The 26,871-nt window shown below is 43.6% G+C and overlaps 1 protein-coding gene and 1 non-coding gene across 3 annotated transcripts in view; one reads left to right on the top strand and one right to left on the bottom strand.

Moving 5' to 3' along the window:
* The window catches only part of ELMOD1 (ELMO domain containing 1), a 41,202-nt gene extending 23,198 nt beyond the window's left edge, over nt 1-18,004 (bottom strand). For both annotated transcript variants that reach the window (XM_056858596.1, XM_056858597.1), the window contains exons 1-3: nt 17,911-18,004; nt 2,908-3,053; nt 2,046-2,074 (exon numbers count right to left, since the gene is read on the bottom strand). In XM_056858596.1, coding sequence (XP_056714574.1) covers nt 2,046-2,074; nt 2,908-3,053; nt 17,911-17,927 — 192 coding nt within the window. In that variant the 5' untranslated portion in view covers nt 17,928-18,004. The remainder of the gene's footprint in view (nt 1-2,045; nt 2,075-2,907; nt 3,054-17,910) is intronic.
* A 6,099-nt stretch (nt 18,005-24,103) lies between these two features.
* Nucleotides 24,104-24,175, top strand: TRNAS-GCU (transfer RNA serine (anticodon GCU)). Its single transcript has one exon. It is a non-coding gene; the product is annotated as a tRNA-Ser (tRNA).
* Nucleotides 24,176-26,871: the final 2,696 nt, after the last annotated feature.

Below are 26,871 nucleotides of genomic sequence, written 5' to 3'. Positions count from 1 at the left end.
ACATCCTAAAAAAAGTGGTATAAAAAGCAGCCCTAAAGCATTTGACTAAAACAAAACATTTGAAGAAACAAAAATGCTATTTACACACTGCATTCTTAACACCGGGGGGTGCAATAATTCAGAAGAAACAGTGGGTTTTGCTATATTTGGCAAAGGAAAAAAAACCTACACAAACTTTTCATTTGCATTTAAATGAAACATTGAAGGGCAACCAACAACGCTCAAATTACTTGAAAGTGATGCCTGTTTTATAATTGGGGGGGGGGGGGAACTAAGCAAAGGAGGGGGAATCCCTAAAGCTCAACAAGACATCTGTATTATAATCAGAAAAATAAGACCAAGCTCCTAAAGAATTTAGAGATTTTCTCCCCCACAATCAAGCTTTTCTTTCCTTGCCTGTTATTACTTTGTAGGCACCAAAGCAAAAGCCAAGCCCAGCATTAAAAGGAAAATCCAATCTTATCTTGAAAATAAAACCACGTATTTCTGAGATACAGATGTCCTCACAGCAAGACACTTTTCAGGCAAACATGAAAGTGGTGACTCAAGAAAGCTCATATTTTGGCAGGTTCTGTTAGGCTTTCAGGTGCCACCGGACTTTTATTTTGGGAAGTCTGCTAACTACACCATAAGGCCTGGTTCACCCATATGGTGGAATGAAGTGTCAGAGAGGGGGGGGCAGGGGTGAGGGGGTCATAGAAAGGTTATCGTGTCACTTTTGCTTGCAGGTGGAAGATCTCATTTGGGAAAAGAACAAAAAAGGTGTCTAGTGGCACATTAAAGACTAATAACAGCTTATTCCAGAATAAACTTTTGTGTTCTGGAGCCTGTTTCATCAGATGGAATGCAGTGGGTCCTTCTTGGTCAGACATTTACATAGGAGATATACAGAAAAGAAAAGAAAAGATGAGTTTAAGGGGATATACAATGCAGTAAGGCATAAAATAAGAACTTAAGAAAAGCTCTGCTGGATCAGACCGAGGCCCATCAAGTCCAGCAGTCCGCTCACACAGTGGCCAACCAGGTGCCTCCAGGAAGCCCACAAACAAGACGACTGCAGCAGCACCATCCTGCCTGTGTTCCACAGCACCCAAGATAGTAGGTATGCTCCTCTGATCCTGGAGAGAATAGGTACGCATCATGACTAGCATCCACGCTAGTGTGCAATCCTATGCAGAATTGCACTGTTCTAAGCCCAGTGATTTCAATGAATTTACAAAGGCATAACTCTCTTTAGGATTACACAGGAGGCACCACTGTTGGCACACACACAAAAAACATTTTTTTGTAAGGGGAGACTCCTGAGTGAAACTGCAGCCCAACATCCTCTCTTTGCCACTCTCCCTAGGGCTGAATAAAGCTCTGCACTTCCTTCCTCATTACAGGTGTTTAGCTCACTGAGAATTAAGTGGCTGGAAAATTGACCATTACTGCTATTGTGAATGGCTGAGGCACTTGATTATACATGAATTTTACATAATTGCATGCCACCGTGTACTTCCTGCATTTCATGACCCCTTCATTTGGCTACTTATAGTTTTTCCCCCTCTTCACACCTCATGGAAGGCCCTGCTAAAACTGCATTGGAAGAAGCAGGCTGTAGATGGCAAAAGCTCATGCCAGAATAAAACGCTGGCAGTCCTACGGCGCCACCAGACTTCCGCTTGTTTTGCGCTGCAACAATTTTCCTAGCATTGTTGTCTTTGACTCTTGTCTTCTCATAATGCGACCAAAGTACAGTAGCCTCAGTTTAGTCATTTTACCTTCTAAAATGTTCAGGCTTGATTTGATCGAGAACCCACTTTTTTTGGGGGGGGCAGTTCCCAGTATCCGTAACACTCTCCTCCCACAGCACATTGCAAAGGAATCTACTTTCTTCCCGTCAGCTTTCTTCATTGTCCAGCTATCATACATAGTAATAGGGAATACTATGGCATGGTCTTGGTTGTCAATGATACATCCTATTTGTAGGGCTGCTGAAACCAGTGGGAAGAAAGAACTGGGAAAACGGGATAGAAAATTGTGACATAAAATCTTTGACTTACCTTGTTTTTTGAACTCCTCAGTGACGTTTCTGTGAAGAAAACATTTTGAAACTTGCTGAGGATTTCAAGAGCTGATTTTATTGATAAAATTTATAGGCCGCCTCTATGGAGAAACTGCTTGAGGTGGCTTACTTAGTAAAACAGAAGAGAAATGCAACACGGTGTAACACAATTAGGAACCCTGCTGTGGTATAAACACAGCGTAAAATATTTAGCAGTCTAAAACGAAAAACAGTTTCAGGCTAATAAATTACAATGCTATTAGAATGCTTATATGGGCGGGGGAGTTAAGAAAACAGCTGCAACCCACAATGAAGGTTCTTTCCTTTCCTTTTATCCCTTAGAAGCTCCTTGATCAATTGATCTTGAGCAGCATATATCTAGTGTTGGAGGGATATAAGGACTGAAACAAATCTTGCCACTGACAATGTAGCCTTGGGGTCCCTATCGCTTAGTAAAAAAGGCATTATATCAGTCACAGAGGCATTGGATTTGTATATTAAAAGGGGGGAAATATAGTGCAATCGAAGTTCCTCGTCAAAGCGGCATTTCAAAAGGGCATGGGCTAAGGAGTCAATAGAGCCAGAAGAGCAAGGGCAGATCCTGCCTGAGTATGGTATATTCAGAATTCTGCCCTGCATTACCATAGAAGGGTTAGCATTCAATCTAGCCAAGCAAAAAGCTCTACAGAGACGAGGAGTTGTCAAATAATAAGTATAGGCAGGCCGACCACGTGGAAGGGGTATTCCGAAGAACTGGGATGAACAGACGCGACGAGCACGAAAGGTAGTGCTGTTATAATCGAGCTCTTTAATGTGCACAATGAAGGTTCAGCAATGAAGGCTGCTCAGCAACCCCTTACCGATTTTCATAGTCCTGCCGGCCCCGGGCTTCATGCTGTAGCAGATCCGCTGCAGCTCACACCGTCCCGTCAGTTTCCTCGCGACAAATTTCAGGCAGCGCCACAAGCATTTGCAGTAGAAGTAGAGGCACACCTGGACAAGCATCCTGCCAGAAAGAAATGTCGAAGGGAGATGTTAAGCCAGTCCCCAGGGAGAGTCTTTCGAGGGGGGGGGGGATAAAAAGCCACTCTCGTCCTCCTTTCAGTATCACTGAAGAATAATACTTTTAACGCCTCATTCTACTGGGGCTTACTGTCGAGAGAATGACTTTTCAGTTCTGGGTCGTTAAAAAAGCGTTTCTTTTAGTTTAAAAGAGAAAAAAAAGGCCCTGTCAACTGCCTCGGAAAACAATCCCGTTCCAAAGAGAGTGATCTCTTTTAACTGCTTATAACGCTTGTGCAATTGGGAATTCTAAAAAGGAATGACACCCACTGAACATAGGGATGAAGACTGGCTCTAAAATTGCAAGGCTGCAGATGATCCCTGCGGTGGTGTCGCAATAGCTCTGCTAAACAACAGAACCAGCCAGCATGGTGCAGTGGTTAGAGTAGGGGTGTCGAACTCAATCGTTATGAGGGCCGGATATGACACGAATGTCACTTGATCGGGCCAAGCTATGCCTTGCCAGCCCAGATCGAGAGTGGGGGGTGGCGGTAGCTGCCTTAACTGGCTCGTGGGCCGGATAAGAGCTCTCAAGGGGCCGGATCTGGCCCCCAGGCCTTATGTTTGACACCTCTGGATTAGAGTGTCAGACTAGGATCTGGGAATCAGGTTCGAATCCCCGCTTCGGAGGATGCTGGGTGACCTTGGGCCAGTCACACACTCTCAACCTCACAGGGTTGTTGAGAGGATAAAATGAGGAGAATGAGGTAAGTCACCTTTTGAATGCAACTATTTTACTATTGCACTGAGGCTAGAATATCTTTTAATTTTTCCTTTGCTCCAAAATATAGATCAAGCGGAGACATTACCTCTTTTATTAGAAGATAATAGTAGACCTATGACTCTTCCAGCTGTGAAATTTTATGCCCTGGTGATCGATTTTTGTAGCTGTTCTGATGTGGTCTAGTTTTTAAAAATATTTTAGTAATATGTTTACAACTAGTAAAGAGCAAGAGTCCAGTAGCACCTTAAAGACTAATGAAATTTGCTTTAGTGAGTCACAGCTCACTTCAGAAGAAGTAACAAAAGCCTATGAGAGAAGGGCAACAGGTCATTTAGAGGCATTTCCTCAGTGCTTCCAGTTAGGAGCTTCGGAGGATTCCTAGATTAAAATTGGCAGGGCTGGGAACTAACTGGGAACAGGGTCTCTTGGGTCAGCAAGGTGTCCTTGGACAAAGTCTCTCTCGGGGGTTGCCCAAATCATGCATTTAAAACAGAAGAACAGCACCACGTTAAGAGAATGTTCCCCTAGGGGGGAAAACAACAACATAGATCCTTGCTAATTCTATTCTCCACTGTCAATGAAGTGCAACCCTGTGTACAGGGCATGAGGATGTACTGCAGATGCTGACACATCAAGGATGGTATAGGGTAAATATTACTGTGGGCCACCCAGTAACTGAGCAACAAGTGAGATTCATTTTCTTCACAGCTGCATCCAAAATTATCACTTAAAATAAAATAAAAACTTAATACAAAAAAATTGCTTACTATCAAGCACATGTTCAATTGTATAATGTTGCCAGGCTATCCAGAGGGGTATTGCAAGAGAAGAGAAGAGAAGAGAAGAGAAGAGAAGAGAAGAGAAGAGAAGAGAAGAGAAGAGAAGAGAAGAGAAGAGAAGAGAAAAGAAGAGAAAAGAAGAGAAAAGAAGAGAAAAGAAGAGAAGAAGACAGAGGAGATGACCTTTGGTGTCCAGACACCCTCAGTGTCAATATAGGTTAAATCTCCTGACTTTGGAGCCTTCCTGCAACCACAAAACCTTCACAGAATACTCTCAAATAAGACTGATACCTTTGGGAGATTTTTTAAAGGGTTGCAACATTCAACTGATTAATTTAATTAATGGAACAGCAAAAAGTCAGCTTCCTAATTAACTGGGTAATATTTTTTTAAATGATCAATTGTTATTAATGCAGCTGTGTAGCTATTAAAATGACAGACCATTCCTGCCACCCTGGAAGATCCCTTCCCCCTTCTCTTCCTCAGAGAAGATAATTCCTCTTAAGATTGTGATACGGTAGCTCTCCTTCCCTGGAGGTTTTCTGTCAGCAATGCTGAGTCTATGACCTTAGGCAGATCATGCAAGGGAGGGCATCTTGGCCATCTTCTGGGTATGGAGTAGGGGTCACTGTGTGTGTGCGTGTGTGTGTGGCGGGGAGGTAGTTGTGAATTTCCTGCATTGTGCAGGGGGTTGAACTAGATGACCCTGGTGGTCCCTTCCAACTCTATGATTCGAGCACTCACATACACAGAATCTTTTCTGTCAAACCCATGGCTTTGGTGATACATAAAATTAACTGAATGATCAATTCAGCCTCATTAAAAAGTTAAACTTTCCTTAATCAGTCCCCCTTCCAGAAAGTCTGCGCCCTTAACAGCTGTATAAACCCACACCCTCTTGAATTTGTCTGAGGCTTTGCCAGAAGAATAAGAGGGTGAAAAAGAGGGTGAAAGAAAGAGGTAAGAATCATAGCCCTGCTACCTCAGAAGCCTGGAAAAGAAAAAGCCGGCAGGGTATTCTAATTTACACCATGAATTCTGCACTGCCAAATTCCAGACCCACACACATGAAGCTCCCATACTGCAACTTCCCCCATTAAGTTTGCTTCCATGTATGCAAGCTACAGGAAGGGGCAAGCATTTTTATTGTGTAGCACCGAGCACAATATTTGTCTTGCTTATTCATAAAGCATAAAGCTAAAATAAACAGCTTTAAAAGCTTTTTCGAGGAGGGGGAACCATTTAGCTGTATGCACGCGCAAAAAGCATGTTGCTCTTGGTGAAAACACAAGGCCTTGTGTTTCAGCAGCTTGTAAGTCAGGGAGAAAGAAAGAATGCTGCGGAAAGGGCTTTTCCAGTGCTGTTGTTATTCCACCTTAAAACTGTGTAGTTAGATTTTGGTTGCCGCCCTCAGTACATTTACTAGGATTACTTGATCCATTGAGGCATACTTGATCTGAGTACTGGGTGGGTTTGCTGAAACACAGCGGCATCCACTCAAAATCGAATCAACAAAACTGGCCTTGGCATAACCACAGCATCTGAAAGGTAGTAGAGGTCAGGGGGAACTTACAGCGGGAACTTAAGAAAGCGCTATGTTTTAGCTAGATACAGATAGCTAGATACAGATAGCCCAAGAGAGAGAATATTCATTTTGGTGGGGTACCTTCAAATGATACACTACTCCTCCATCTTAAACTTATGACTCTGGAGATCTTCTTTAGGAACAAGAGAGGCAAGTACAGTTAATCTGATATCTTTTCAATTGCTGTTTTTTTTTTAAATAAAAACAAATTCTTGCTTGTAGAAATCCTGCAATGAAAGCAGACTATTTATGAAAAGGATTAGCGTTTTGTTTTTTACTTTAAGATGTCCTGACTTTCCTAAGTTCACTAAAACCATCAATTAATGTCTACTTTTTAAAAAGACAGTAGAATCTTTATACAACACAATGCATCCTCGGAAACGATGCTAGATTACACGGAAAGGACTTAAACAGATGCTGCGGAGGAAATGGGGGTAATCTCTTAATGACAGTCCAGGGATCAGGAGGAAAGCAGAGTACCCCCTTCTTCCCTCACCAGCCCGAAATTCTTTTAAATGTAGTTAAGCATAACACTGACGTCAGCATTCACTAACAGTGCAATCCCAAGAAGAGTTATATCTTTCTAAATCAACTGAAGTCAGTGGGCTTAGAAGAGTTAAGGACTGTACTGTATGTTTTCTGCCTTAATAGGATGTGAAATGCCAAAGCAGGGCACGGATATGAGGAAGGTCGTATACTTGCGTAAACCCCTGCTCTCCCTCCCCATCTTCCTGACCAAGGCCATAGCGTAACACTTGACTAATCCTTGTATTTAAGAAAATCCAATGGACCCAGCACTACCAGAGTTTATCCTAACAGCATGAGTCAAATCGGGATGAGGCGGCGGTGGAAAGTGGCGTCAAGTCATAGCTGACTTATGGCGACCTCGTAGGGTTTTCTAGGCAAGAGACCTTCGGAAGGAAAGAGATAGTTCAGAGGTGGTTTTGCCATTGCCTGCCTCCTCGTGGGCTGAGAGAGTTCGGAGAGAACTGTGACTGGCCCAAGGTCACCCAGCAGGCTTCACGTGGAGGAGTGAGGAATCGAACCCAGTTCTCCAGATTAGAGTTCGCCGCCCTTAACCACCACACCACGCTGGCTCTCATGAGGATGAAAGTAAAATATGAAAAAACTCAGGCAGATAGTTACACTAAAAAGTCAGAGCTTTATTATAAAGGAGCTTAGAATTTAAATAAGGTAAAAAGCAGAAAGCTATTAAAAGGGTGTGCATGTAGGTGGCGGAGAATACAAAACCACAAGCGTTTTCTTCAGCACCTGACTGGAGTTGGGTTTACTCAAAAATTGCTCAATTGCAAAATCCTTTTTCTGATCAAACCATCTTAAAAATGGAAATCTGTCACATGCTCTCTCTCTAAACAAAGAGCCCAGAATGAAAACAACAAACAGATCTCAAAAACCACAAACAGAACAAATTGCTATTTAAGTCTTAGTGAATCCAAGAAATCAACAATAAGATGGGGGGGGGGCGGAGAAAGGAGAAGCTTTTCTAGTCAATGACTCAGTGGATTGAAAAGCTTAGTTTAGGGCTATGTAAATGAGGCTTTGAAACATAAGAGGACGATAGTCTCATTTTATAAACATGACCTAGAATATACATTTCACTTTCTGGGCAGGCAGGAAAGTGAGTTTGTGACCACATACATAGAGCTCGGTTGCTTTCAAGGGACAGGGATCTCGTCTAGGGCTGCAGTTAAGATGCATTCAGGCCAACAGATCAAACTTTATCGTCAGGCCAGTAAAAGCTTTCTTTTCTTTAACACCTGGTTCAATGGTGAATGTAATCAGGGCCACTCCAATACTTCAATTAAGTCTGGGGGAAAACCACCCTTGGAGAAGTAGTCCTTGGAGAAGTAGCTCCAGGATCAGAGGAGCATGCCTACTTTATTAGGTGCTGTGGAACACAGGCAGGACAATGCTGCTGCAGTGGTCTTGTTTGTGGGGTTCCTAGAAGCACCTGGTAGGTCACTGTGTGAACAGACCGCTGGACTCTATGGACCTTGGTCTGATCCAGCATGGCCTTTTTTATGTTCTTAATCGCACAGCCCCACTTCCCCTTAAGATATTGTCCACAGTTGCTCACCCACGTTCTTTAAAAGTGAGAAATGTGGGCAACAGCTCTGGTAATGAAAAAAGCTGTTTTTGCAGGAGTTCTTAGAGAGGCTTCCTTCCGGCCCTCTATCAGCCTCCGATATTGAGTGCCCAAATCTCGTACCAGCTGTCGAGACCTGGCTCTCAGGAGGATTGGGCTCCTAGTCAAAACCGAAGAGACTCATAATTCACTTGCCACAGTGGTAGCTGCTGGTTGCACAGAAGGTAAAAGCACAGTCAGGTGTGTGAGGGGCAACACCATATGCAGAATCGTGTGTGCAGTGATCTTTAAGCATCTTCCTGAAACTGTGGTTGTTTGCAGGGGGTAGGCGTGAGTGAAACAGGCCCTAAAAGGAATGCGCTGGGGAACTAACATGACACATTTACTGCTCTATTAATGTTGAATTGAGTGCTCAAACAGCAACAGGTCTCTGGAGATGTTTACTGTGTTTAAAGCACTAAAGTTGCAATCCCATGAAGAGTAAGCCCTGTTTTCCCCCTTTGTACATGCGAAACGCCTCCCCAGCTCTTTCCTCCACTTACAGACATAACCCAGCACTATGAAAACCAAGCTCTAGGCATGAGAAAGAAGTGACAGGTTGGGTAATCGTCTTGTCTACTCTGGACTGGTGAAATATCATTTGCTGAACCACACACATTCATTATGGCACTACGATTAGTTTCATTTACGCTTTGGATAGGAAGCAGAACCCGGTGTGTACAAAATACCTCTTACAAATTCATAGTAATGCAGAGGTCACAAATTCAGCAAATTTGACCCTCAGATTTAGGAATTTCTGTGGGGCTTGTAAATCTGGGAAGGCAAGAAGGCAAGAAGGCAAGAAGGAAGGAAGGAAGGAAGGAAGGAAGGAAGGAAGGAAGGAAGGAAGGAAGGAAGGAAGGAAGGAAGGAAGGAAGGAAGGAAAGAAAGAAAAGTTAGTTTTTATATGCCAATTTTCTCTACCTTTTTTTAAAAAGGAGAATCAAACAAGCTTCTCCTCCCCACAACAGACACCTTGTGAGGTAGGTGGGGCTGAGAGAGCTCTAAGACAATTGTGACTAGCCCAAGGTCACCCAGCTGGCTTTACGTGTAGGAGTGGGGAATCAAACCCAGTTCTCCAGATTAGAATCTACTGCTGTTAACCACTGCACCACGCTGGCATAGGACACTATCACAAATGGGGGGAAAACGCTTGCTGTTCACAAGCCCTTTCTTGGTGGTCTTCCTGGTTTCCCACCAGTAACTAATTTGCCAGGTACAGTAAATGCTGATTTTTCTGCTTCTCCATCTGCTTAGATATAAAGAAAAAAATGCCATAGCAACCGGAGTTCATACCAGAGGAAAGACGTTCAGAAAACGTTATATATTCTGCAGCTCGTCTTCCTGATTCAGCTGCCTCAATGATTTATTTCTCTTGACATGACTAGAATGCGTAAGGGACCTTCCACACACGAGGAGAGATTTGCTGGCACTGAAAGGCTAGTTAGCAATGCATACCAATGTGGGTTGTCAGAACAGCAACAGACAACAACAAAAATGGTCTCATGCTTGCAGCAGATCCTAAGCCAAGGAAATATGTTATTTCAGAGTGCCAAAAATGAATTTTTTTAACAGAATCTGCAAGCTGACTTAGAGCGCAGTAACATCCAATATGGTCTCATTCCCGCAATCCTCTCCCTTAAAAAGGATTGTGAGAATTAGCCATGTTGTATGGATACGGACATGTATATGCACATTAAAATTTGTATGCGGTGCCATCTTTGGTGGCAGGCATGTCCACAAAGTGTCCCATGCCTGCTTATACAGAAATGCCAATATTTAGTAAACATACAAATTGATCTTTCTGAAAAGCACACGAATGCAGAAAGGGTGCCCCAGCTTGGATACTTCACGAGCCGAGGTAACCACTATGGGAAATCAGTGACAACCAAGAGCGCTGGCTACAGGGAACAAACCCTGTAGGTACACTGGAAGGGGCCAGAAGTTGACTTCTAATCTTTGTGGTTGTACAATAACAAATAAAGGGGGTGGGGAGATCATCTCAAATAAGCAACCTTGAGCTCCCTCAGGGAAAAAATAGGCAAGATACAGTTGTGGCCAGCTAGTCACAGTTCCCTTAGAGCTCTCTCAGTCTCACCTACTTCACAAGGTTTCTGTTGTGGGGAGAGGAAGGGAAGGAGACTGTAAGCTGGTTTGATTCTCCTTTAAAAGGTAGAGAAAATCGTCATATAAAAACCAACTTTTCTTCAAAACAAAATTAAGCAAAATGACAGGGTTATTTCCCCACACTCCAAGATGCTGTAAAACAAAAGCTTGCCTTTGAACAACATATATGTCAAACCCAGGATGCAGAAGTATAAAGTTTAGAGGTGGATGCTCTGTGGCATCCAGGACTTTGTGCTGCAAGGTCTAAGGCAGCAAACAGCTGATTATACTGACATCCAGCTGCTTAAAGCTCCTACGAGTTGGGATGCTTCAGCTGCCACAGAGAGAAAGGTCTATCTCAACACCATAGCCCATTTTCACAGCTGGTCATGGGGAGCTAGGAAGTCTCGCAAAGGAAGGACTGGTGTTTCACAGCAACTGGGGATTGCCATACAGAAGGAAGCCATCTCTGCTGTCACAGCTTGTATAAATTACTATGAGACAAGGAGGGGGGAAATACAACAACTGATGTTCTAAAATCCCCTGGAAGGCTAGGATGCATGCGTTTCAGCTCAGCCTTTGGGACACTTGGCAAAATAAAATAAAAAAATCTTTGGGAGCAGATGGTTTGTCAGAGAGGCAAGCAGGCTTGTCCTTGGCCTACTATCTCTGAGGATGACGGTTGGCCGCTCTACCTGATTCACTGGTCAAGCCAACAAAAAATCTACATTGCCTCTCTCACTATAGGACTGGAAATCTGATTCTTGGTTGGGGAAGGGAGAAAGCTGCAAGCTGGCATTCTACACCCTTGCCCTGCCTTATCACAATCAGGACAGCCACAACTTAACAGCCGAATCGTTATTTAAGGTTGCCACAGATCCTGTCCCATGTTTGCAGCATGTTCAGAGGGGCTGGGAAAGGGAAAGGTGCTTGTCTCCCTGCTGGGCTTCTATTAAGGCACATGCAAGGCCTCGTGGCACCAGCTTTCTGTAAAAGCCTACTTGGAAAGGAGATAAACCAAGCTCTCCATGGAGAAAGAGGAGGGAGGGTTTCTCTTCTGCAATCTGGATTTTTGCAGGAGCTGCTGCTACCACCTACAGTGAAGCCCTACGGAGGAAGGGACACACACACAAACACTTTCCTCCATGCTAGGGATTATTAGGAAAAGGACAGAACAACCAGTATTGTAATACCTTTGTATAGAGCAACTGTGCACCTGCCTTTGGAATAATATGCGCCCTTCTGGTCACTGAACCTCCAAAAGGATTTAGCAGACCTGGTAAAAGTACAGAAGAGGGCGACAAAGATGATGAAGTCGTAGGGGCATGATGCCTGGACCCTGAGGTAGAATGGCAGGTGAGGAACAGAAAAGTAGCTTTCAGAATTTGTCACTCCAACAAGCCAGACTTAAGAATATCAGAGGGGGAAGAAAGGTTCCTGGGCAGCAAGGATCTAAACCAACCTGGCAGACAGAAATTGGCCCCACTGGATTGCTACAAAAAGCAGAAACCTTGTGAAAGGCCCGCAATCAGGCTCTTCAGGTGAAGCATTTGCCGTGTTTCAGAGTATCAAGCTACATCCTCCCCCTCCTCCTCTTTTGAGGAAAGAAATTTTCATTGTGTTCTTAAATGAAGTTAACTCAAACCAATGCTTGCGGGATCCTGCCTCAACTCCTCAAGCCACGTGCCGCTCCTTCAAAAGAGATTTCTTACAAAGAAAGGCTTTGCTGAATACCATTCGGCCCAATCGTTTCGCCCAAACACAAAGCTGAAACTGCAGCCCAGCAAGCTATATTTTCTCCTTTAAAAAGGCTTCGTTATACCACAGTTACTCCTTCTTACTGAAAGACAGAAAGCAGTTTACAAGGCTTCCATGTGCCCCCAATAATACAGCAATTACACTGGCTACCGATCTGCTCCCGAGCCCAATTCAATGTGCTGGTTTTCACCTACATGTCTTGAGGCCGGGGTATCTAAAGGACCGTCTTCTCCCATATGTTCCTGCCCGGAAATTAAGATCACAGGGAGAGATTCTCCTGACTGCCCCATCAATTGAGGATGCTTGGTTAAGGAATACACAAGTGACGACATTTTCAGTGGCAGCCCTGCGCTTGTGGAACAACCTACCCAGGGAGGAACGCCTGCCCCCCTCACTTTCGACCTTTAGGAGGCAGCTAAAGACTTTTATTTAGGACTGCACTAAATTAAAGCTGCCCTCAATTGTAATTTTTAATTTTTTAAAAAATGTTTTACGTATTTTATTAATATTGCAAGACATCTTGAGCTCTGTAGGAAGAATGGTGGCTAATAAATATTTAAAATAAAGTATTCTCTCTATAACAAGAAGCAAGAGGCCACAATCCTACACCCAGTTACAAATGGAGGGGGGGGGGCTCTCAAGATTGCTTTTTAGAGTTAGTTGCGCCTCACTCAACACCAGATGGTTACTGGCAACAGCAACAGCTCAGGCAATAGGCTTTTCCTTTTCCTTTCACACACTGAGGCATTCTCAAATTCCTTGGATCACATAAAAGAGGGATAAACCAGCAATAGTCCACCCTTCCTCTCTTGTTCAGACAGCAATGAAATGGAGACCTACAGAATTCCAAGCACTTTGAGGTGGCTCTTTCTCACATGAGCAGCCATAGTGTGCAGCCAGGCTCTTACCTGGCCACAACCAGGTGTAGAATTGTACCCCGTTGACATTCATTTGATACCCGATCACAAAATGAGGGGGGAACGTTATCTACTCTCCCCGTTTCACAGTCCAGGCATCTGGTCAGTCCAGAGAGCCTCCCAAATAAATCAGAAGCGAGTAGAACGTTTCTGCTTTAGGACTGAAGCAATTTAGCAGTCAGCAGCACCATGGAGAGCACCCAACGCAGAGATCAACCCTAGCCCGTTTCCCTAAGCAACTGTGCTAATGGTATCTCTGTCGAAAGGAGGAAAGAATTCCCTCCAGAGACACAGCGGTGTGGATCAGCCAAGTCAGCAAACAGGTATCTTAAGAAAGGCAGCAGGGCATAACACAAATACGTACGGCCCTGAAAACGCACTCTTGACATGCCAGCCAGCCACCTATCTATCCCTTCCAGTATTTGCAGCCCCAGAAATTTTCACCCCCTTGTGCCAGTTATTGAACAATTCAGATTTAAAAAAGAGAGAGAGAGAGAGAGAGAGAAATTTCATGCAGCACTGCATTGTAGTGTGCGAAACGAGTCTCATTATAATACAGTCACGTGATATGCATTGTTTAATACTACATAAAGGTTCCACACATTCAGAACATTAATTCGCGTCACAGTCCACACATACTCCAAACACACAGAAAAAGGATGCAACTGTGACCACACCATTCTAAAACGGCCAAGAATGGTTTAGCCTCTGTTAGTCTGGAGCACCAGAAAAAACCCGGTAGTACAGGCAAAGGTTCAAGAACTAATATTGTAGATAAGTAACACAGAAGCAATTTTGAAAAGGTCTGCAATGGGGACAGGGGTGACACCGGCCCGGTTGCTCATGCGAAGAGCATCTGCTTTGCATGCAGAAGGCCAAGATTTCATCTCCAAACGAAAAGGGATCAGGTAGTAGGCGACGTGAAAGACCTCGACTTAGCCAATCAGAACAGAAAATACTGACCCTCGAGAGACCAAAAGTTCTGGCCTTGGCAGAAGGCGTCTTCGTGCGCACACCAGGAATAGTGGAGAAAGAGATCCTAGACACTGATACTCTTTATCAAGATATATGAGTTTCTACACGCCTTGTGTTTCAGCCGAGGAACTCCACAAGCACATGTTAACAATTCAGGATAAACTGCTTAGCAACCAGGTTATTGTTTCAAGTAAGCAGTTTAAAATAAAATGAATACTAAAGGTGCGAGAGTACATTTTTAGTCTCCAACCTAGCCAAGGTCCAAAATTGTGTACAGAGTACTATCAAACGCATTCACATGCAATTTTATTTATTTAAAAACATTTCTGTCCTGGCTTTTGGTACAATGCATTCCCTCAAAGCAGCTTACGTCCTATTAAATACAACAATCAAAAATGACAGAATAGATTTCTGCAGAACAATCCTATGCATGGTTAATGTGAAAGAAGTCCCACTGAGTTTAAAGGGAATACTCCCAAGAAAGGGTGTCAAGGATTATACCCTCCATTTTTCAACTGGAATGTTCTTCATTGAATTTTTTAAAAAAAGGACTTTAGAGGTCTAGGTCATTTTTCAGTCCCTATAATAAGGTCATTTTTCAGGTCCTATAATAAGGTTTCAGTTGAGTACGTTTTGACCTGCTTCTCGATTCCTTATGTAAGATTGAGGAAGACAGAGAAGAATTAGCTCCAAGCTGCTGCTGAATTAGAAATTTTGATCTTGCAGAATGAACACACACACACACAACACGAAAAGGCCAATACGTTTCAGCCACAATTTTCCATGCATGCAACATTCTGACATTTTCTCCACCTTCCCTGGGTGTTTTTTTGGGTTTTTTTGCTACCGTCTTGTATTTTCCTTCCTAGGATGACTGAGTATTTCACTTTCTGGGGTATGAAGATTTTTTTCTTTCATTTATATCCCATCTTGGCTGGGTGCCTGCAGGGTCACGGTCATGCTGAAACAGGCCTACCAGCAAGGCTGGTCTATCTGTAAGGCAAGGAGTCAACCTGAAGGACCTTGGACAACTCTATGGCTACCATCTTGTTTCAAACAATGGTTGTTTGATCCACGCCCAACTCTTACATACTGTACTGGAGCAGGCTCAGAAACATGTAGCTGGGATTCAGCTTGCTAAGGCAAGGATTGGGCCCATGCTTGACAATTGGAGTCTTACACCCCTGCAGCACTCCCTGATCTCTTGACAGGTCCTCTGGAGTCTCCAACAAATGGGGCTGAGTGACGGTTACCATAAATGTCTTTGCAAAGAGGTCTTCTGAAGGTTCTAGCTGCATACTTGATGATGTTGGTGGGGGGGTGAGAACTGGACCATTGGTTCTGGGGTTCAGGTATTCCTTCCCCTTCAACATGTTATTCCCTGGAGAGGGTTGCCAGCTCACTATGCAAACCCTCCACAGCTGTCTCACTATGCGAACCCCCGCAGTATATTTATTTATTTATTTATAACCTGCCCTTTCCCAAAGAAGTTAGGCTCAGGCCAGCAAACAACAATATATTTACATGTATATATGAAATCTTAAAAACTAATATATACCAATACAAATTAAAACCAGCTACTTAATACTTAAAAATGGTGCCTTAACAATCAGTATTCCCCTTACATTGTTCAATCTCCTACCTATGGGTAGAGCCAGGGTGGTGTAGTGGTTAAGAGCGGTGGTTTGGAGTGGTGGATTCTGATCTGGAGAACCGGGTTGGATTCCCCACTCCTCCACATGACTGGTGGAGGCTAATCAGGTGAACTGGGTTTGTTTCCACACTCCTACACACGAAGCCAGCTGGGTGACCTTGGGCAAGTTACAGCTCTGTTAGAGCTCTCTCAGCCTCACCTACCTCACAGGGTGTCTGTTGTGGGGAAGGGAAGGTGACTGTAAGCCAGTTTGAGTCTCTCTTAAGTGGTAGAGAAAGTCGGCATATAAAAACCAACTCTTCTTCTTCTTCTAGAAGAGGTGCCAACAGCAGAAGATGTACTCCAAAAGGGTTCAGAGCAGGGGAGGCCAACTTATATAAAAAACGTTGCTGCCCTCAACCATAAGCCTGGTGGAGCATCGTCTTACAGGCCCTGCGGAACTGAACCAGATCCCCCAGGCCCCAGGTCTCATTGGCAGTAAGTTCCACCAGGCTGGTGCCAGGGCGGAAAAGGCCCTGGCTCTGGTCAAGGACAGCCAGATGCTAATATATAGACTGGACTCAATGACTTTCCATTCAATTGTTTCAGGCTCAATGGGCAGGGATGTGACGGTTCAGATGAAACTGGATCATCGCTGGGAATGGGTTTTTCAGAACCCCCTGACACTCGATGACCAGGCCTGCACAATTCAGCCAGCCAAATGCACTCCCTACAGTCTGGGTCCCCGCTAAGGGCTCAACAGGACAACGCTCACTGCTTACCCAAGTAAGCAAGAACAAGGGCAAGTCCAACATCTGTGGGTTACAATACATGGCTGGTGGGCCACAGATGGCTTGATGGGTCCCCAGTTACCCAAGACCTGAAGCAGTGTATTATTTTCTATTTACTGACTGCCACAAACTATGGAGTGATTCACTTTCCTGTGCTGTATTCGAGCTTCTTATTGTCACAGAGAAAATAGTAAATGGTTAAGTAAAGGTTGTATATACACAACCTGGAATATAAACGTTATAGAACTGCAAAATTTGTTCTTTGGAACAGAATTGAGCAAGTGCAGTTTTGAATATTTATCCTTTTTGATTTCCCCATAAATTGTGTGAATGTTTGGTCTTAATTTTTTTTTGTTTCTCTTATTGGATTAGAGCCATCCCAGCTAATCAGTGAGCACACAATGAAAATATGATGCTACATAACTAATTAGATTGTTCCCTGTTATGTAGTCAAAACATAAACTAATTTAGAGCAAGAGCAAAACTTCCTGGACTGATGATAGTATCAATCACCGAGAAGAAGAAGAGTTGGTTGTTATATGCCAACTTCTCTACCTTTTAAGGAGAATCAAACTGGCTTACAATCTCCTTCCCTTCCTCTCCCCACAACAGGCACCCTGTGAGGTAGGTTGGGCACAGAGAGTTCAAAGAGAACTGTGACTAGTCCAAGGTCACCCAGCTGGCTTCATGCGTAAGAGTGGAGAAACCAACCCGATTCTCCAGATTAGAGTCCGCCACTCATGTGGAGGAGAGGGGAATCAAACCCGGTTCTCCAGATTAGAAGTCGCTGCTCTTAACCACTACACTACGCTGGCTCTCCAAGGCTAATCCCATTTGCTGTCGTTTGTTTGACTGCAATCCTGGGGGGCGGACAGTTGTCACAACTCACCCCTCCTCTTTGTCTTAGATATTCTGAGATTTTTCTTCATCTTCTTCTAAACCAAAATAAAACTTCTAGTTTTGACAGCTGCATTGTCAGCCTTAGTTAGGATATTTATTGGCTGGTTTTTTCTCCCTAAAGGGATCTAAAGCACCAAGAAACTAATTAAAAAACCACAACAAACTGAGAGCATTCAACTTAAAGCAAGCAGTGCCTGGTGAGATCTCAGAAAGAAGGTGTTAAAAAGGGTTTCCAATAATCAGGAAATGAATGCTTCAGTTCCCAGCAGAGAAACAAAATTGTGCAAAACATACAAAACTGTTTAATCTGCACCAGTTCAGCAATCCCAGAATCTTGATACAGAAAAATGTTGTGCCTTGGAAGGAAACTTTAAAAAATATTTTAAAAACACAGTTTTTTTAAACTCATCACCCAATACCGTCTGTAACCTGTTTTAACTATTACATCCACAGACAGGTGAATAGAAATAAGATGTGAGGGCATTACCTCAGGAAGTGCTTCATTTTGGCAGATTTGTTCTTCAGTATCAGCAACTGTCCTCAACTGGTCACAGGCAAATTTTCTTTCTTCAGAATTTATGCTGTGAAAGCAAGTGGAACACATTTGGTAAAAGAGGAGTACATGGTAATCAAACATAATTGAGTTTTTCATATATTAAAAAAAATCCAGTATCAACAAAAAAAAAAGCACCCAAGTACAAAAGGGTGAGACAAACTCGGGCAGTTTCAAAATGCTCCAACAGCATTCAAACATAACCCTTTCTTCTTCTGGGATAATCTCTGGGGAGAAGAAAATGTTCTGCAGCTTTTCTAAAAGTGTTTCAATTGGAATAGTGAAAAGCAAGCTGCAGAGGGCATTAATTGGCCAGCTCTCTGGTAATATCACTGAAACAAGTTTCTACCAATCCCTGGAGCAATTTTACAGCTGTTTTTTTTTAATGTTAGTTTTCTTTTTTTAATGAAGAATGATCATATAAAAATGTGGTGCTTTAAAAAACAAAACAACACATGAATACACCCATGAAGCATAAGGAAAGAGGCAGGACAGGAAGTTAAAGTACCTCTAACCTACTTCTGTATATATGCACAAGGCAACGCTTTCAAAACCCCCCACAGATGACTAAGAAGAAGAGTTGGTTTTTATATGCCGACTTTCTCTACCACTTAAGGGAGACTCAAACCAGCTTACAATCACCTTCCCTTCCCCACAACAGACACCCTGTGAGGTAGGTGGGGCTGAGAGAGAGTGACTTGCCCAAGGTCACCCAGCTGGATTTGTGTGGAGGAGTGGGGAAACAAATAGTTTTCCAGATTAGTCCCTGCAGCTCAAAATTGCTGCTCTTAACCACTACACCACACTGGGTCATGATAGTGGTTCTCTACACGGGATAGAGAAAGTGGACAGAGAGAATTGTGGCTCACTGGCAGATCATCCGCTTTGAATGCAAAAGGTCCCAGGTTCAGTCCTTGGTATCTCCAGTTAAAAGGATTGGGTAAGCAGTGTTGTGAAAGATTTCCACCCGAGACCCTAGAAAGCTGCTACCAGAGTAGACCATACTGACCTCAATGGACCAAGGATCTGACTCTGGATAAAACAGATGAATATTTTCACATAATGGCAGGATTTAAGGGCACCTAATAAAATAGATGGACAGACTCAGAGCAGGAAAAGGGAAGTGCTTCCGTAATCTTTGAGTAATTAAATTGTGGAATTGTAAGTCAGTGGCCATTCTGATGACCACCGGCATAGATGGCTTTGAAAGGGGATTGGACAGATTCATGGAGGGTAGGGTCCATCAATGGCTACTAGCCATGATCTGTAAAGGGAGCCTCTACATCCAGAGACAATAAACCTCTGATTACCGGCATTAGGAGATGACATCAAGGGAAGGCATTGGCCTCTACGTTCCATTTGTTGGCTCTCCAGGGTAACTGGCTGGCTGCTGTGGGAAACAGGATGCTGGACCAGATGAACCACTGGTCTGATCCAGCATGGCTCTTCATATGTTCTAAATTATATTGCTGAGCTCACACCCTGGATGCAGAATTCTTTATGACCATGGTGTGGTATAGAGGTTAGAACGCTAGACTACAGTATGTAAGACCTAGGTTTGAATCCCCATGCTGCCACCGAGTTTTGCTGGATGATCTTGGCCAAAAGATTCATCTCTCGTCTAATCTACCTTACTAGGGGTTGCGAAGATAAAACGTTGCGGGGGAGAATGATGTGTAAGCTGCTTTGGGTTCCCAAAACCTGGTGTCTTCCCCATTAATTCAATCCTTTGTCAAACGCTGTTATCAAACCTGGGTTGTTTTTTGTTTTGTTTTTTGTATCAGATCTAAGAAAAAAGGGTCAGTTTTCGAACATTCTCCTTTAACCTCAGGCAAAGCAAAATCTCTAATTTCTCCATGGTATGCAATCAACATGCACACAAACTACACAGATAGTGAGCAGGAGCATTGCAGGCTTCTACTAATTAATGTGTACAAACTATTTGGAGATCTTTGAACAGAAGGTATTATGCAAACTACGTTATTAGGCTTGTTCTGAGATAAATATTCAAACAGAAAATCATAACTGGATCCCCACAATAACGCTCCCAGGGATAATATTTGTAGATACAACATGAGCTAACTCCCAAGTTTTGCATTCCTTCTCCTTAGCAAACCTTGTCTTTTTGAATATACATTTCCAATTCTAAAAGAATGACCTAACCCAGGGGTGTCGAACTCATTTGCTACGAGGACAGGATATGACATAAATGTCACTTGGTCGGGCCGGGCCATGCCTCGCCAGCCCAGATCGGGACTGAAGGGGGTGTCTGGCTCGCGGGCTGGATAAGAGCTCTCAAGGGGTCGAATCCAACCCGTGGGCCTTATGTTTGACATTCCTGACCTGACCAATAGAAAATCAGATCTGTTTAGTTGACTTATTCTACAAAGACAGTGATGCAACCTGAACACAGCTTCAAATCAATGCAGGGTGGCTCTGGGAGACTTCCATAAAACTGTTTGTATACTCGTTTCCCCCTCCCCCCCCCCCCGCTTCAAAGCACAGGTTTTCATCTTTTAAAACGACCGTCCCATCCTTATTCTTAAAAGGAAAAAGATGCATACAGAGTGGATACCACAGCCGAGTCTTTTTGTGTTGATCAAATAACCTTGCTGCATCAATGCGAAGATCAGAGGCGCTTTGATCTTGCAAAGTTAAGGTTAACTTCTAGCAGTGAGGAAAGTTTTAAGAAAGCCTGATCCAGAAAACTTGATTAATACTGGTATCGACAGAGGGGAGCTCTACCTCCCCCCAACCCCTCTGCACTGATCTATTCCTTCACGAGGGTCCAATATCACATCCCTCAAAAACAGATTCAGTGACAGATTTACTTCAGAGCTATTAAAAAAGTAATGGAGAGGGGTTTCCCCCCTGTGAACTGTAATTTGAATCACAAATTGGGTTCCAGCAGGGGCAAAAGGATTTCTGGCACATACCCAAGCCTTGCCACTGTTTAAATCTTTTCTATAAGCCGCATGTGAAGCAAGCGCTAGCCAGAGATGTAAAATTTCAAAAAATTTTGAAACCATAAAGAAAAAGACAAAACAAAACCCAGTCGTTTGGGGATAAAAACTGAAATTTACACAACACTTACTTTCTTCTCATACAAACATAAAATACATCTTTTTATAACTTGGTTTGAACATAAAATTACACCTTTTGGCATATTTATGAAATTAAAAAGTATAAATGCTTCAGTTTTCTACAAGAAAAAAATGGCAAATAAACTCAATACTACAGGGAGGGCAAAGGGAAGGCAGCATGGTGTAGCCCAATCTTGTCAGATCTTGGAAGCTAAGCACGGTTGGTACTGGTATGGGAGGCCACCAAGGAAGACCCTGCAGAGGAAGGCAATGGCATACCACCTCTGCTTCTCACTTGCCTTCCAAGCCCCTTGCTGGGGCTCCCATAAGTTGGTTGTGACTTGACAGAACTTATGTACGGGGGGTGGGGAGATGCTAACTGCTGCACCGTATGCGATGCAAGCACATATATCTTAGCTTTAAAGATCACCAGCAGAAGGCAAACAGCAATCCATGTGCAAAAAGGAACCATGTATGCTCCTCACCTGAGCATGGCAGCCACCCCCTTGGTGCAGAAATGCATCTTAGATCTCAGTGCTGTAAATATCTACAGCAGTGATCCCCCACCATGACCCTTGTGGGCATCATGACAACTGCCAATGTGCTCCTCAGTATCCCCTTCTTCTTCCTGCCAAACAAAGAGCCAGTTTCTTCCACCTCATTGGAGCAGGAGGTCTTTAGAATAGCCCAGGAAACACCAGCTTTGTGTCTTCAGGAAGCAACCACTCATAAACAGCTGCCTCCATCACAAAAGAAGGCTTGGCTTAATGTCCTAATGTCTTGTGATTGGCCCAAGCTCCCATGGTAGCCATTTTGTGGTGGCACCCACTAATCGTTCCCAGAATTCCCCAAGTGTCCACAGGCTCAACAAAAGCTGGGGATCTCTGGTCTACTGTATATGGATGGATCATCATTTGCCTAATGCTTTCCATGGTCTTATGTAAAAATCCCCCAGATCCACCTGAATCCACCGGGCTGTTGCCCAGCTTCACCCCAAACCAGAGGGGTCCTGCCCCCAAGCCCTGACCAGGCCTTTCAAAGTGGGCCCAATACTTTTTCGCACAAGCTAACATTTCAGTATGCTACTACAAAGGTTTCCAAGAGCTCACAGCTGTGAAGTAATGAGTCAGGTTCACAGGGACTAAAAGACCCCAAATCAAACCAGGACATAGGCCTATGGAAGCCACTTCATAGGGTGAAATTCATATTCACTTAAGATTGTTCTAATCAGCCCTCATGTACAGTGTAAAAGGGTATCCAGTCTCACTCTACACCCCACTGACAAAATATGACTGAAACCACCATGCAAATCTAATGCGCCAGTGAGTTCAAGTGCAATCCTTTTATCCCGCCTAGAGATCTGCTGTCCTTTCTTCTCCCTTTAAACTATCTGAAAATGCACTAATTACAGTGTCACCTGCTAAGAGGAAGAGAGCAAGCCACTCAAAAGCTGCCCTCGTCCTAGATCTCCTGTGAGCCCTTGCTGCAAAAAACAGGTAAGCCCAAAGTAAGAAAAACCCCTTTCATTAACATTGCTTTTGACTGCTGGAATCCTGCCACTGTCCCTGAATTCCTCTGTAATTGCTACTGACTGCAGGGACACCTGCTTTGGGATGACAGAAAAAGGATAACAGCAAGCCAATTCATTAATGAACTCAGCAGGCAAGGTTCCAACGCTTCCTGAAGATGCTTTTGATGTTTCTTACATAACAGCAAGATGGGGTGGGTAGGAAGGGGGAGAGAAAATAACCCTGGAAGGAAAGCAGACCGTCCTTCTCCAACACGACAGTGGCCCCAAAGCAAAAACAACTGTGTACGCTTCTGGCACGTGCATTGAGATGCACAGCATTGTGCAAAGAAGCTCATTCAACCAGCTGATATTGCAATCCAATGCGGAGCTACTCAAGAGGAGCCAGCGTGGTATAGTGGTTAAGGGCGGTGGACTCTAATCTGAAGAACCGGGTTTGATTCCCTACTCCTCCACATGAGCAGCGGACTCTGATCTGGTGAACCGGGTTGGTTTCCCCACTCCTCCACATGAAGCTTGCTGGGTAACCTTGGGCTAGTCACTCAGCCCCAGCTACTTCACAAGGTGTCTGTTGTGGGGAGAGGAAGGGAAGGCGATTGTAAGCTGGCTTGAGTCTCCTTTAAAAGGTAGCGAAAATCGAGGTATAAAAACCAACTCTTCTTCTTTGAGCCAAACAAACTATGATTCTGCATAGGACTGCCTTGCCCAAGTATCTTGATCACTCACAAATACAGTACGATTGCTCATTAAATTAATGATCCATCAACTCTTCCAAATGTATGATTTGTGTTCTACATCTGTCTGCCACAACAGGAGTGGAAACAGGTTTGACTGTTGATCAGAGGGCAAAAGAAAAACCAGAAACTTGTTTTGAATTAAAAAAAAATAGTATGAATTTTGGAGCTCAGTTAAAAGCAGCAGCAGTGTGGATCCACAACAAATCTTAAAGTAAAAACTAACAGGAGCCTTGTGGCACCTAACAGACTGGGTACCACAAGACTCTCATTTAGTTTTTGCTGCAAGACACTTAAAATTGGCTACCCGCTCTGCTTTTCAGGACTGATGCTGCTCATTTGGGCTATGATGAGGCCTTGATTTGCCGTAGTAGTGTAACACCCACAGGGTGTGTTTGCAAATCCAACATCCCTGCAGTCAGTATTGCTGAAGCTGAAGTCCAGCAGGTCAGAGGTACTGTTTCAATGGTGAGGGAAAGGTAATAGAATTCAAACCTAAACAGCCAATTAAGGGGCCCATACTGCAAATTAATGACAAAAGAGCTCTCTATTTTTTGTGTGCCTTCTAGGATCTACATGGTCTTGGACAGGCCTTCAGTTCAATCTCTTGCTTCCCCAACTGTGATACCAGAATATTATGCACTTGCTTGTTTCTCCTACATGGTTCTCTCCTAGGTTCAATTGCTAAGCTAATAAAAGCTATTTTATCTTCATCCCCCTTCCTTACCCTTCTCACCCCATTCCTGGGGCTATATCGACGATATCATATTATCCTCTGGGGAGGGGCTGTGGCTCAGTGGTAGAGAATCTGCTTGCTATGCAGAAGGTCCCAGGTTCAATCCCTGGCATCTCCATTTAACGGGACTAGCCAAGTCGGTGATGTGAAAGACCCCTGCCTGAAATCCTGGAGAGCTGCTGCCGGTCTAAGTAGACAATATTGACTCTGATGGACTAAGGCTCTGATTCAGTATAAGGCAGCTTCATGTCTAAACAGAATAAGAAAACAACAAGTTTGTTCTTTAAATGGGGAGTCGGGGAGGAAAAATCGGCCCTGGAAAAGGGCCCTGCCTGGAAATAGGGAGAAAGAGCCAGCTTGTGTGCCCAGCCGGGCCTGTGAGTGGCTCAGTGGCAGAGCATCTACTTGGCATGCAGAAGGTCCCAGGTTCAATCCCCGGCATCTCCAGTTAACAGGACTAGGCAAGTAGGTGATATGAAAGACCTCCGCCTGAGACCCTGGAGAGCCACTGCCGATCTGAGTAGACAATACTGGCGTTGATAGGCCAAGAATCTGATTCAGTATAAGCCAGCTTCATGTATTCATGTGTGCTGCCTTCCCTGGAACTGGGTTGGCCATTGGACCACGGGAGAAGTTTCAATGGCCATAATGGCCAATCTGCCCCAGCTTAAAAATACCACTTCAGCATGCCGCTGCATAAACAGACCCGCTTTCACATATACAGAATCTGACCCCAAAATGAAACTCAAAACACTCATCTGTCCATCTCTACTTCTTTACTACCGTGCAGCCAGCAGAATTCCCTGTGGTAGAAAGAAACCTTCAGGGTCCACTTAGGCTGGCTATTTGTGCCTGCCGTGTGAACTGCCTGGGCTTTGCTTCTGTCCAGTAAAATCTGCTGAAATTGTTTTCTTTTCTCCCTGAAGTAACCCTTTTTTAAAAAAGGCAGAGAACAGTGGAGCCGCATTCCTTCCAATTAGCGATGACATCATGACAGCCAAAACCTGCACAGCACCTGTACAAGGTGCTGTGCAAAGTCTGAGATGAGACCTTTCCTCTCCGTGCAAGTCCTCTGTGCATGCTCGGGGGGGTGGGGGTCAAGGGTCAGTGGCAACCACCAATACTAGCCAATTGCCAAGATCAGCCAAAATCTGAGAACTTGTTACTGGGGCTGTAAAATGGGTAAAGCAAGACCAAAAGTGGGCAGGGTTAGCTGCAGATAAGCTTAGCCACACCATCTCACTTTTGACCCCCACCCTTCGTCACATGGCTAGTAATAGGGTTACATAGTTAATTGACATCACCAACCATGGATCTGACTGGTGTTTTTTTTTCCTTCTGTTTCTCAATGTTTTGGGTTACCTAATCATTCTGTATTTTCTGGTTTGGTTTTTATTCGCTTTCTTTTAATACAGTATTTTTCCGAATACAGCACTTCTATGATGGATGCTTCCTTTCCAACCAAAGACTAACAATAACAGTTCAGCAGGTTTACCATGGAGGTCCCCCTTGGAACTTTCTGCATAAAAGCACAGAAACGTTTTCATGCCTGCTACTGATAACGGTCTGCACATCTTGATAGTGGGTAAGCCCAGTCTGAAATCACATACTCATTTTAAAGCAACTGAATCCTTTTTGTATTGATCCTCTATGCAACTTTCAAATATTACACTGAACTCTTCTTCAGGCTGGAAATCTCTGAAGAATGCTTTAGTTTTAAGAAGGCAGTGGAGGGAGCTCTTGCAAAATTAAAATTTTGCCATGTATTAAGGTCCCAAACTACACAAACGGACAAAAAAGCTATTAAGAGCTCACTTTCTAAATCTTTTTTAAAATGTAGCGAGATATTATGAAGTGCTTTGGATATCTGAAACATGCTGTATAAATGTCGCAATAGTAGGAACGTTGACTTTCTCCTTTAAATTTTTTCCGATTACACAGAACACTTTCTCAAGTTGGTTATCTCAAAAGACGAAATACTGAATTTTAAATACTTGTTGACCATAACACGGCATTCTACTGGTATGGTAGGTTTGGTTAAAGGCGGCAAATATTTTCACATCCTTTTGGTTTTTTGTGGTTAATTCCACTGTTTGAGAAAGTCAAGTATGGGAGGTCAATCAGTTTTGCATTTCTATTTATGGGTGCAGTGAGACAGCAAAGAATAACTGGAAATGCCCAGGAACTTTGTAAAGCTATGATCCTAGCAGCACAAGCTACAATAGCAAAAGGCTGGAAAGAAGCAAACAAATGGACTTTTGAATGTTGGAATGATTATTTGTATGAATATATACAATCAGATATTGTGGCACAATTGGCTAAAGATTCACTGTGGGATAGTAAAATAAGGGAAATAAAGGACAAGTGGTCTCTGTACTTGAATTGGATAAAATGCGAGGAAGTCAACCCTAATATAACTAAGAAATTTAGAAACTTGTGCTCCTGGTTAAAGATTTCGGTGTGAAAATGTTGGGTGGGGAAATTTTTTTATAACATCATATGGATTTAAATATAATGTATAACTCAATAACATCAATAAAAAAATCAGTTTTGCAGATTTATGAATCTGGAATACCTACTACTCAGCATTCACTGTTGCAAATTTGACGGGGTCAGTTGCATGGTTCCAAACAACCAGCTTCCAGGAGTTCTCACAGCTGAGCATTTGAACTAATAAAAGGCACCCCATATGGAGGCACGCTATTGGCCCAGCTACTCCAATCCTGTCTACTGTGACTGGCAACGGCTTTCCAAAGTCTAAAGTAGAGGTCTTCCAGCTACCTGTGGCTATTACAAAGGAGACACCGGAAACTG

The sequence above is a fragment of the Euleptes europaea genome, chromosome 12 (assembly GCF_029931775.1).
Source record: "Euleptes europaea isolate rEulEur1 chromosome 12, rEulEur1.hap1, whole genome shotgun sequence".
Lineage (NCBI taxonomy): Eukaryota > Metazoa > Chordata > Lepidosauria > Squamata > Sphaerodactylidae > Euleptes > Euleptes europaea.
Note: the sequence above shows the minus strand (reverse complement) of the source record. Positions and strands in the feature narration are given on the sequence as shown.